This window comes from Ostrea edulis, chromosome 4 (genome assembly GCF_947568905.1).
Source record: "Ostrea edulis chromosome 4, xbOstEdul1.1, whole genome shotgun sequence".
Taxonomy (NCBI): Eukaryota; Metazoa; Mollusca; class Bivalvia; order Ostreida; family Ostreidae; genus Ostrea; species Ostrea edulis.
This window is the reverse complement of record NC_079167.1, coordinates 67,692,817-67,705,595: the sequence shown is the minus strand read 5'-3', so window position 1 is coordinate 67,705,595 and position 12,779 is coordinate 67,692,817. Positions and strand designations below refer to the sequence as shown.

At 35.0% G+C, this 12,779-nt stretch overlaps 1 protein-coding gene across 4 annotated transcripts in view; it reads right to left on the bottom strand.

Moving 5' to 3' along the window:
* Nucleotides 1–794: 794 nt before the first annotated feature.
* Nucleotides 795–12,779, bottom strand: part of LOC125669612 (axin-1-like) — a 34,547-nt gene continuing 22,562 nt past the window's right edge. For all 4 annotated transcript variants that reach the window (XM_048904265.2, XM_048904262.2, XM_048904263.2 and 1 more), the window contains 8 exons: nt 12,522–12,612; nt 11,341–11,493; nt 9,910–10,505; nt 5,360–5,497; nt 4,403–4,618; nt 3,509–3,643; nt 3,070–3,249; nt 795–2,336 (listed from right to left, as the gene is read on the bottom strand). In XM_048904265.2, coding sequence (XP_048760222.2) covers nt 2,210–2,336; nt 3,070–3,249; nt 3,509–3,643; nt 4,403–4,618; nt 5,360–5,497; nt 9,910–10,505; nt 11,341–11,493; nt 12,522–12,612 — 1,636 coding nt within the window. In that variant the 3' untranslated portion in view covers nt 795–2,209. The remainder of the gene's footprint in view (nt 2,337–3,069; nt 3,250–3,508; nt 3,644–4,402; nt 4,619–5,359; nt 5,498–9,909; nt 10,506–11,340; nt 11,494–12,521; nt 12,613–12,779) is intronic.

The following is a 12,779-nucleotide window of genomic DNA, read 5'->3' as shown; positions in this document are numbered from 1 at the left end:
AGAGACAAAGATAAAATAAATGAAAATATGTTGAAATAATGCTCCACACATTAACATTCAAACAATACTGTGTAGGTCTAGTAGTATCACAAGAACTGTTCGCGTAGTGTACACACGCTTTAAATTGGTTTGAAGTACAAAGCTACGATTTGTACATGTCAAAGACAATATCCTCCTGTAGTGTGAAGTCATATCTTTCAAATAATTGAATACGCAGTCATGGAGTCGTATCATTACAGATACGCAAACATAGAAAACATATACGCTAAGACAGGGATTCATATCATTACAGATACGCGAAGACAGGGATTCATATCATTACAGATACGCAAAGCCAGGGATTCATATCATTACAGATACGCTAAGACAGGGATTCATATCATTACAGATACGCGAAGACAGGGATTCATATCATTACAGATACGCGAAGACAGGGATTCATATCATTACAGATACGCTAAGACAGGGATTCATATCATTACAGATACGCAAAGCCAGGATTCAAACCATTACAGATACGCAAAGTTAAGGATTCAAATCATTAGATACGCAAAGACAGGATTCAAACCATTACAGATACGCAAAGTTAAGGATTCAAATCATTAGATACGCAAACATAAGAATAATTAAAATCATAACAGATATGCAGACAAACTCAAATCATAACAGATATGGAAACTTTGTTTCTGTATAATGCAAATGATCCGAGTGAGCATGCTGACACAACCTGAGGCTTTTCACAGTCTGTAGGCCAACTAACATACTGGCCTGCCAAAGAAAAACAGGACACTATGTAAAATAATGTACAAACTTTATTGTGGTTTTTGTTCTAAATTTTTTTTTTTACACATATGGAAATGTTTTTTTCATTTCTATCTAGATGATGGTGAATGATAGAAGACTCCGTGGCAATGAAGAGTCAGTCATCCATGACGATGATTTTTATAGGTCAATATATACACTACATCCTTTATACATTAAATATCATAACTGTAAGTATCCTTAAAGCTGTCCACATAAATACACAACCATACAACAGCTACTTTACAAAAAAAAAAATCACAGATAATTAAAGGAATTTTTCTGGTTGTTTGAACCAGATAGCTTCTTTACCAGTTGGCATACAATGTAACCAGTTTTTTTTTTTAACTGGAAAATAAATGTAGAGAACAAATGTTAACTTGTAAGCCTAAAAACACCATGGAAAATCAAGCTCACAGACGCCTAACATTTGAAACCATTTTCCTCACACAAATAAATACATGAATCTACACCTCTCAAGACTTTGATTAGGTTTTGCTCACATAAAAAGATACAACTTTCTTATCCAATTGAATAATTCGATCTATATAAAGAATTTTGAATTAATCAAAAAATATAAAAAAAAATTCTTTAATGAACAATGGAATTCTGACACAACCTTAAAGTATTCTAGATTTTAATTGTTTTCTTCCAAAGCTATGATAATATCAGAGCAGTTCAAGAATCAACATTCTTCAAAAAAGAAATCTTCTATCTAAATGAATTTCAAAAGATAGAGAAATAAGCAAGCGAAAGTTAAAAGATTTCTTGCATGAAGAAAAAAAATACTGATACAATGCGATGGTTGATATTTAACAATAAATAAGATACACATTTTTTTGAACAGATATGTATTTTTACCCAGATTTGCAACAAGAAATTTTGATGTACCCTGCAACAAGAGCATCCATGAGCATGTAACTCCTACTCTCATTTTTGAACAATTTCTTGCTATTTGTCCATGGATCTGGCTATTCCATGTCAAAAAGTACCCCTGAGTTGGTTTATTTACATGTGTTTCTATATACATGTTCATTCATAACACACAGACATACATTCTTTTTCAACAGCTTCCATGAAAAATATACAATATTGGCACAAAAGAATTTTTAATTTGTGATTTAAGAAAACACAAAGTCATCCCATAAAAACTTCTTTTTTTTTTTTTACACAAAATTAAAATTCAAGTAGTAGAGTGACAATCTGTATTAAAAAAAAAAAAGGGGGGGGGGGTTGCAATGACTAAAAATTACAAAAATTTTTTTTTATTGCAATGAATAAATTAAAAGGTAAAATTCTCAAATCATTGCCCCACACTTAACACTTGATATAGCACTAAAAGTGCATGGCTTAATGATTTGAGTGGATTGGCATGAGAGTCCATATGGAAGATTTAAAAAGTCATTTCCTAATCCATTTTATCAACTTTTGCGACAATTTTGCCATCCCACAATGGGAGTACTTCATCATCATTGCTAATTTCTTCAAACACAACCTCACTCTCAAATTCATTACTCCTCTTCTTAAAGAAGTACCTGCAAAACACAAAAAGAGACATTTAGAATTCCTGCCATGACAGAAATATGACTAAGCTTTAGATCTCCAGGATTGATATAAGAAGTAATTAGTCTATTAAACTAAAAGCTGCATTGTTGACACACTGAAATAAAATTGTCTCCGACTGACTTCATCGGATATTTTTTTTGACACATCATATTTGTTAAAATCTTCCCTGAAATGTGTTTTCATGTAAAAATGTCTGATGTTTTAGTGTTAAACAGTACACCTTCTTTCTAATCTACAATGCACTCAGGTCTATACACCTGTCCTGTTTTTAAGACTGTCCTTTCTAGAAATATCCCCTGTGATAAGTTTCATACCATTCACCAGTATAAACGGACTCGTGTCTTTACAAATCATTCATTACAGGCTACCTACCACATTAAACAGAACCCTCTTTTACAAATGCATATCTCCATAGATGATCTCAGATTTTTAACATTTCTTCAATTACAAGTCAACTGTGACTCAATGACAGAAAATGAAATCATCATTTTGAGGTCTCTAGCCACCATTAAATTTTTTTGTGCACACAAAGAAAATGTAGAACCCCCATGAATGTAATTTTCGTTTTGAAAGATACTGGTAAATGCTCTAATTTTCCAGCCTCCAGTAAGATGCATTGCATTATATTGCATCCTCTATCCATATAAAACATTTTAAAAATGTTTTTTTTCAAATTCAAACAAATCTGATAATCATACGTACTTGAAATTTCCTCTGCGACCTATCAGCTGTTTGAACTGAGCCAGCGTAATATGTCTGCCCTGTACAGTAATGCGGTACGGAATGGGCTCGGAACACAGGTAGTAGCCAATCACTGTCTCATCTGCTGATCCACTCGTGTTGGCACTGGAGGAACCAGATCTTTTATTACTGCTCTTCTTTCTGTTCAAGAGAATAAAAGATAATCATGGACTTGTATTTCTCTCAAAAATCAATTTTATTTACATCAACTTTCTCTATATAACCAAGTCATTTTCAGTGTCATAGTTGCAATACTGAAACCAAGCTATCAGTTTTCTATTTTTCTTTCTTTCTGCATCTTTAATGAATAAAGTATTACACTTTACATGATAATTCCTACACTCTTTACTGTACAAGACAAATTTTAAATTCATTAAAGTCTGTCCACACAGGCACTCACTCTAATGTGCTGCAGTCACCAGACATGTCCAATTCACAGGGTACTGTTTTCGTACTCGGGATAGCTGTCCTTGCAACACCCTGAGACACTGATGCTACTTTTTTGCTCTCTTTGGTTGTGATGCCGCCAAATGATCTGTCAAATAAAAAAAAAAAGAATAATTGAAAAATCTCTCGTAAAAGAGAAAATAATGCTCATATAAAAATCAATCACCGCAGAATGAATGTGGAGCTAGACTGAGACCAGGAAGTGTGAGCAGAGTGTTAGTGCAGGGGCTGAACATGGCCAGAAACATCAAACAAAATGGTGTGGTAATAAATTGGAGATAATGTTTTAGAAGGTTTCCTTTGATTCTTTTTGAAACCCTTCAGCTGTCAGCCTCTGCAGTTTGGGTGAAGAAAGCAGAATATACAAATTATTGATAAAGACAAGCTATACATAGTATCCCTCATGCAGCAGCATAAAAGAGAAGCATCAAAGATCATCTGCAAATCTAATTTCACAAATTCCCCCCATCTGAAGTGCTCTCCTCTTTTTTTATAACAAGAAGAAACATGGGGTGGAGTGAGTTCTTAGATGTTTAGCTCTTCTCAGCATCTGTTGAATTCCGGTTTTCACATGGTTACCGTTTGGCAATAATCTTTGCTCTTCCAAGATATGCAAAATTAATTCTCCCCTCTAAAAAATGATTCATCCAGAATTTTCTCTTTTAAAAAACCAGGAATCACTTAAATTCTTCATTTCTAGATGAGATGTTTTCTGTTCTATTTTCCTTGATGCCAAACAACAAGTTTCATGGTGTTTAACACATAAAATGCCACAGGTAATTACACCAAAATTCTCTCAGAAACTTATCTATTTTTTATCCTCTTTCAAAGCTCCAGAAGTACTTACCTAGATTTGACAGGAGTGGGTATAGATCGCTCCTCCAACCTTCTCTTAGCTTCCTCCAACTGCACCGTGGTATTTGGTGGGGTGGGGAGGGGCATGGAGGGATCTGTTGCAAAAGGCTGGGAGGGCATGAATACTCCAGGTCCTACATAAGGCTGTATCCCCCCTCCTCTGTCCACTGACCCTGACCGGCTTGTGCCCAGGCTCTGTTTCTTTGACCTGCAAAATTAACCCAACACTGATATTGTGAATAAATAGAACAGCACAACTTTGCAGGATATTTCAGTGGCTTAAAAAAACCCTAATTACAAAGAGGCATCCGACTGGGATGGTAATAAAAAGAAGAGAATTTTCAATATTCATTATATCATTTTTCTAACACAAAGAGCTATGTATCTTTTTGTATAAACAGTGAATTAGATCTGGTGGTAACCTGCCTAATAATCAATGAAACTAGCTGTGAATAAAAATATTTTCAATAGCTTGTCAAACTGATAAGGTTGGCTGTAGTTGAAATCTCGACTTTCCATTGAGCAAGCCTTAAAGAACTGATAGGATGGAACAACTTCAATATATATGCACTTCCACTACAAAGCTTTATAGTAGCTATGTTAAACACCACATGTCAATGAACGGGAGATGGAGCAGTGTTCAGTTACACTTCAATCTGAAAAGTCTGGGTTAGAAATGATAATATACAAAACCTCCTATTGCTTCAAGGGTTTTATAAATGTGCTATCTCTTTTGGCAAAGTTAGTGGTTTTCAAGGATAATACATAAGAGAGACAGAGGTTATAAAAAATTTTCATCAATGCAGATTCATTATAGAGCCTGAAAAAATATTTTGTTAGAAGCAAGAAAGCCCTGTAGGCATCTGGTATTGTAAAGAATGAGATGTGTACTATTAATTAATCACTGCAGGAAACCCCAGATTGCTAACGATCCTGCCACAACACCTACCCAGATTTGTACGCTGGGGTTGCAGAAGATGCTGATGCACTGGGGCGTGACCGCTGCTTGTGAGATGAGCTTTTGTCCGAGTCTGCACAACCCGAGTTGGAGTTCTCTCTTGCATTGTCCATCATCCAATTAAGCACCCTGTAGATTGTAAAAAACATAATATTGTGAAACCACATGCTCGAGTTCTGGTGTTTTTCTTTTTGGTTAAAATGTATTTTCATCACCAGATTTTAGCATTCCATTCTTGTTTTTGATATGTTAAACATGACTTTTTTGTTAAAATAGTAAAACACATGTACTCTTGTTTTTGTAGGAAGTTTGTTCTTATCAGTATAAATAACCCTGCAATTAACATACAGCTAGTTACTTCATGTTTCACCAACATTCGTTTGAAGTACTGAATTTGAAACCTGTTCATACACAGAGCTATCATTAATTGTGAAAGTCATTCGTTTTCCTACTGCATTGGTAAAGATACATAAATAAATACATATATACATGTCTCATGGAGATAATCTGGTCAGATTGCAGTATAGGGTTCAGAACGTTTGCCCTAAAGAACTCGACTGTTTGAAGTTGGTTTATATTTCTATCTAAGTCTCTCCTAGCCTTTCCTCCTGCGGATTTTTCTTAACTCTCAATCACAGCTGCCTCCAGCGTTTTCTACGATCAACCAGCTATTTTTCCTACTAATTTCCTCCCAAAGATCACAATTTCTCTAGTTTTGGCAAAATGCTAATTTTTCATCTTATTCTTCTACTTTTTCTGTATTTCTCTTCAAAACAATGGGAAAGAAAATTTTTGTTTGAAATTGGATATGAGAAATAAGAGAAATTCCCTGGACCAATTAATACTCTATTTCATCTGCTGACATCAAAGCTGCCATCTTACAATGGCCCTCTTTAATGTTCAGACAGCCACTTATTCCAGCACACTTTAAACTGGATGAAGACCTGTTTTGCTGATGAGAACTGAATGCAGTACAAACCACTTCCAGGTTACTGTTTCTTGAACATCTTATCACAGAGCTCCAACAAAGGAACCAGGGCATGGGTATTTAAAAGTCAAACTGTCTACAACCAATGTTTCCATTTTCTGTGGGGAGGGAAATGTAAAATTTTGCAATATTAATTTTTTTTTTTTAAATTTTAAAGGTGAATATGTTCTCAGACTGCTTTCACAAGATTTGGAAAATGCTAGACATTTAAAACCTTATCTTGCATTTCCTTAAAATTTGGGGAGGGGGGGGCCAGGCATTTTTCAATTGAGATGTGTCACATTTAGGAGTGATATCACCCTCCCTTCTCTATCACCTCCACTATTAACAAGAGCTTTTGTATAATATACAGTTAACCCTTATTAATCTGGACAACTCGGATCCAAACATCCACATAAATGAAGAATACAGAACTAAACCACTTATTGACCAGGGGTTGAAGCTTCTAGATTTTAGGCATCTGGATGGAGAAGTCTGACTAAACTAATCTAAAACTTGCTGAATAATTTAAAATCCATACACTGTTTTATAAGTTTAAAATAAACCAACCATGTTTTAGATATTATCTCATCTATCTCTAATGAAGTCATTGAAAAATATTTCTCATCACAAACGAAGAATACCTTTAGAAAGGGAAAATATAGTACATTTAATTTACACAAGGGACCGTTAAAAGATTATTTTGAGTCTAAACTATAAAAGAAGTCTTATCATCACATCTTTGAATAATTTCCTAATATGGATATATGTTTCCCAAAGCACTTTTCATCTGTCTACCGAAATCCCAAATGTGACAGTATGCAAATGAGACATAGCGTTAATTGCTGCTCATCATTCAATTGCTAATTATAAATCAAAATAAATTAGGGCTGCCTAGACTACTGCAAAATCAATCAGCACTTCAACCAAAATATTCCCTACAAGAGGAAATCAAAAGCGTTTAGATCTTTAATGGGATTCAAATTTACATCTCATTTACCAACATCAAAGCAAAGTGTTTAGAATCCAATGACAAAGGCGGATTTTTTCATATGGAGTGTCACTCGATTCATTTCTCTGTATTTCTTTTTCGGTAACAGATGTGTGCTTTTTTCTAAAAGCATTATAATATCTCTTTAATAACGCTCCTGGCTGTTTCATTTTTCACATTGAGGATCCATTTGTCTGGGGCTCTGGCATATGACTTCAAAATGCGACATGCCTTTGTAAAGAAAAACTTCCCAGTTCAAAGGCATCCTTCCGTTTGATTTTCATAAACAATACTTTTGAAACAAATGCATATATCTGGCTGTGAGGGCCTAACAGAGGAATGAAACATCAAAGACTATGTCAGTATAGACAGCTTTTTACAGATCAAGTGCTAATGCAGATAGACTGATTAATGTCCTCAGTCTCAAGGTTAAAAACACTTCAAAACTTCTCTCAATGGGTAATTGAATTTTTTTTTGTAAATCTTGTCTTTTGCCAAATATATCGGTTTCCAAATTCAGAAAGAAAAAAAAGAAATAATTCGTTCCACATGAAACACTATCACAGCAAATTTGTCATGGCAAGCAATGCAGACCTTCGTGCAATGCACAGAGGCATAAAAACATTGGTAGCCCCGGGTCACCCTGTCACTGGGTACATCTAGATCTACGCGGCCAGGATTACCTCAGAGCAGATCCTTAACTGTATCCAAAATACAGGGGTACAAAACTGAAAGTAAGTTCAGTGGAGATTTCAATCTTTTTAAATTTGCAGCAACCAACTGACCTCGATTAAGACAGAGCCATTTAGGGACTCCTACCATTATGTGAGGCAATCCTGAAATAACACGCGTTTTCAACCATAAAAGTAAATTTATTCCGTAATGAGAAGGAGTGAATATTTTAGCTTGACTTTGTGCCGGCCCGTGGCACTTTGATCTCCCCAATAAATTGGTGCAAACATTTAATGACAAGGTGGGCTGGTTTATTCCTCTGCCTTTGATCGTGTAAGACGAAATAAGGCCAGACTTGTTGAATTTATATAATTTGGTCGATTTCAGTACCTTCACACAAGCAATCTTTTTTTCCTCTCTCCTATTTTCCCCTGATTCCAACATCTATCCTTCCTTTGTTGTCTTTATATACATGTTTGTATATTTTTTAAGCATTTGGTATCATCAAAAGACCTAACAAATTCTGACTGAAGGCAGTCGACAAGTGCCCTGATGCTATCCCAAGGAATTCCTCTGTGATGTCAGAGAATTGGGGAGGTTATATTACCAGCCATGCCCCGTAGATAATAAAGAGAGTAAAAACATTATCCTAAACCTATGATGTAATTCCTTTGAAGTGGTGAAGATTTCATTGATGTTTTTTGTAATACATAAACAATTCCCGAATGGCTGCAAATCGTATAAATATTGAAAATTTTATGGTGTAAACTTTTGAGTGGAGAGTGCATCTGCAGCAATCAAGGAAGGGATAATTAGCAATCTCGGTGAAACAGAACGTCCAGCTTACAAATGATACAGATGGTTTATATGTATCCTTCTCTACCACACTTTGTAATGGCATTCACATGAATTTTTCATTGCACAATTTCTGCATGTTTTCCTTCTATGTCTGATATCAATACACATCAAAAGCCTTGTGCTATCTTTAACTACTCGAGACCTAACAGACATCTGTATTCATCATGATTTACTTACAAAAGTTAAAAGACTTGCAAATTCAAATTCAAACCATCAAAGACATTTTCATCTTAGCAAAACATTGGATATATTTTTTTTGGTAAAAAGTTTCATTTAGAAATATTTCAAAGGCTGAATTATTCATTCAAGTCCATACATTAGAATTTCAGCTCAAATATTGACATTAATCAACTTATAGTTTGACTCTAATCAGCACCTGCTGAGCTGTCATAATGTGACAAATTGAGCTGTTACTTTTCTTTGAGGTTATTGTAAATGTCTTGGCCTGGGGCATGTTAACAGAATTTTGTTATTTGTGTTTTTTATGAATAATAGGCAGTTCTAGTACAAAAATTCAATCCCCTATTTGTCATTTGTTAGAGATGTATTTACTAGCATAAAACATCTACTACCACATACAAGTGTTTTACCACTTGCAATCAAGTTCTACCATTCAATTGAAAGTCTTTCGACCTTCAGGGTCAAGGTCATATAAAAAGGACACGCAAGATCTATCGACCATTTCAGCTTACGACATTAGCTATTCCTAGTAAAAACAGCCCTTCCGTAACATAGTGCTACAGTTTGAACTATAGAGAACAATCCCTCAAACTATTAGAGCAATATTGATTGTCCTTAAGACATTACAGTCAATCAAAGATGACAACTATCATTGGTAATCATGACGTCTTTCTTAACAAGTGTGCAAAAAAAATAAAATGATGTCGGAGTTTCCCCCCCATTATAACGTTTTAAAACATTGTTGGATACGATAAGAGCTCTATTTACTAGGATCAGCTCACAAGAATATCTCCACATTGGTGATTGTTACTTCACCTTTTTTTTTTTACAATTTCAAGAGGGAAAGAAAAAAATGATAGTAAAGGTACTTACTTTTCTGTAGAGGGATCATTTGGATTCGGCATCGGAGGTATAGATTCAATCATACTGATTCCACTGTCTATATTAGAACTGGTATCTGAATGTTTGCATTTCCCAGACTTCCTCGGGGTGCGGCCTCGGTCAAACTCTGGAGCTGTGTATAGTTTTTGTGAATCATACTCTGGGAAAGTCCGTGACTTGGATGATGGATGATGATGGTGGTGATGATGATGAATATGGCGATGTGTTTCCAACGCAGGCTTGTCTTCACCCATGCCACTGTCGAAGGATGAATAGTAGTCGGGTCGCTTTCTGTGCGTTTGTTTGTGAGAAGGCAAGCTTGGCTGGGATTGGTTTTTGCTGCGACTAAGAGAGCGATCATGTGACCTGCTGTCCACACTGGGAGGCGAGTGTCGACCAGGGGACCGACTGGGAGTCTGACCAACAGAGCTTTCCCAGATCCGAGAACAGTGCTCCTCCAGGATGGAGTCGGGATTGTCCTCGTCTATCACAGCAGATGTCATGAGAGGTAATAAGGAGGTAGAAGAGAGGTCTTTCTGCGCTAAGGACGTGGACAGTAGCGATCGATCGTTTTCATCCACATCCTTCTGAAAATGGACAAAACGTGGTTAATGTTAGAGGACCTTTTCACAAATAATGTCACCAGATGAAATATTTTGAAATCATGTGATATTATTATTTAAAATTCCTTTTCAATCAGTTGGTATCAAGGGCCTTGACCATTCTTTTTCATCTCTCATACATTTCCTCCTGCGCATATACTTTCATAAATATTTATATCAAAATAACCTCTTCTCCATATTTTGCATTTACTTTATTTCATCATATTGTGGTCTATTAGAATATCAATCTTCAAAGTTTTTTTTTAACCTCTATTAAATATTTGTTGTCTAGTTTTCCTTGAGGCATCCAGTGTACAAAAATAAATTATCTCTTAATCATGCATATTCTATGAAATTTAAAGCTTCTCATTTTTACACTAAATATCCTTTACCTTCAGATGTTTAATTGTGGTTAGACAAATTTCAAAACATGTACTCCTGAAGTTCGTCATACTCACAACTTATTTTTGTTCTAATGTCAAAGCATGAAATTAAATATAGCATAAAAGGAGGAGGTTTCTGCTTCGTGAAACATCCAACACCAAAACATACATTTTTATCAGAGTAACCGCAATACAACATATTTTCTTTCACTCGACTTCGTAACCCTATATTCATTTTATTACCCCTATTATTCAACAATCCTTTTTAATATTGCATGCGATTGTATTTCCTTCTCAGGAGTGTAAATCATTTACATCTCTGTGTTGTAAAAAAAAATACAACCATCAATGTAATCGTCACTATCAAGTATTCATAAATTTAAATACGAAGTGATTTTAGTTGTCAAGATTAAAATGGAGAAATTCTGTGGACATACTTCGTCATATATCACTCTGTTGAGGGACTCCTCAATGCGACGATTCCGTTCATGTTCTTGTAAGAGTTTTTCTAATTTTTCTATTATTAATGCTGCAAATCTTGGAGGGTCAGTCTCCGCTAGGTTGCGATCTTTGGGAAGCCTCTCAGTTCTCTGTCAACAAAAGAAGCACTACAGATGAAATATTAGCAACATTTTCAGAAGACCATATCCAAGTGCTAAAAATGTTGACAGGTTGTCATACCCTTGAGAAATGTTAAATTCACAGAATTAATCTTGGAAGTGTGTTTACAATGACCTCTCCTAATATATATTCCACACCACTGCTTACAAATAAGTAATTAAATATCATTTTATAAATCCAACAGCTTTAGTCTATACACAGATTTTTGAAGAAAAATAAAACTAGAGCACAAGCACATCTAGAAATGCCTGAGGTACTTAAGAGTCCTTCGACCAAAACACAAACCACTGAAAAAGTCAATAAATAGATGTTTGTTCCATGGGGGAGTGTTATTATTTTGTTTTTGAAAAATTATGAATATTGTTTTTACCTTCACCTTAGTGCATGCTATCTTGTAAATGTTATACCAATGATTTATAGAGTATCTTATTTGTACTTATAAATTTTTGTGGCTAACACTCCAGCTTTTCTGAAAAATAAAGTTAAGCTGTGCTCTTTTATCAATTAACAAGCATCAGCTATGCAACAGTTTGTTTTCGTCACATGCCTTCCTTGCATCAATCCATGAAATAAATAGCACCTATCATTACTTATCCTCCCACCCAAATGTCAGATCGTGTCAGCAGCTCTTCTCCCAACAAACACCAGGTCAGACATTTCTTCATTCATTATTTTTTCATATTAAACAATTTTTTCTTTGAAATGTAAAAATACAGTATCTTCTCTTGTAATCAGCATATCAAAGGTGAATCGCATGCATAATAAATTGTTTCCCTACACCTACACCAATGTCATCTATTCCAACTTTCGTGTGATAATAATCCGCCCTTACATGAATTTTTTCTCCTCACATCTCAAGGAAATGAAAATACTAAAACATTCCAAGATCAGCATGGTCAGACAAGTACATTAAAAAAAGAGTCCAAGTCTTAGTGTCTTAGTACATGAAGTGATGGGCCTATCGAAACACACATATAAATTCATCTGCAATACTCACAGGGATAACACTCATTTCTATTGGATTTCGGTTCATGTGCTCTCTTCGCATGTACCGTCTTTGGCGCTTGCATCTTTTGGAATCATTGTCTCTGGAAAACACATTTAATTGGATATAAATACAAAATAAAAAAGAGCAATACTTCATATTGTTATGAGCATTTCTGTCTATAGATTACTTTTATACATGCAAAATACCAATCTTTACCTTCATTATCTTAAAAATCTTTCAATTAAAATGCAGTATGGTTTGAGAATG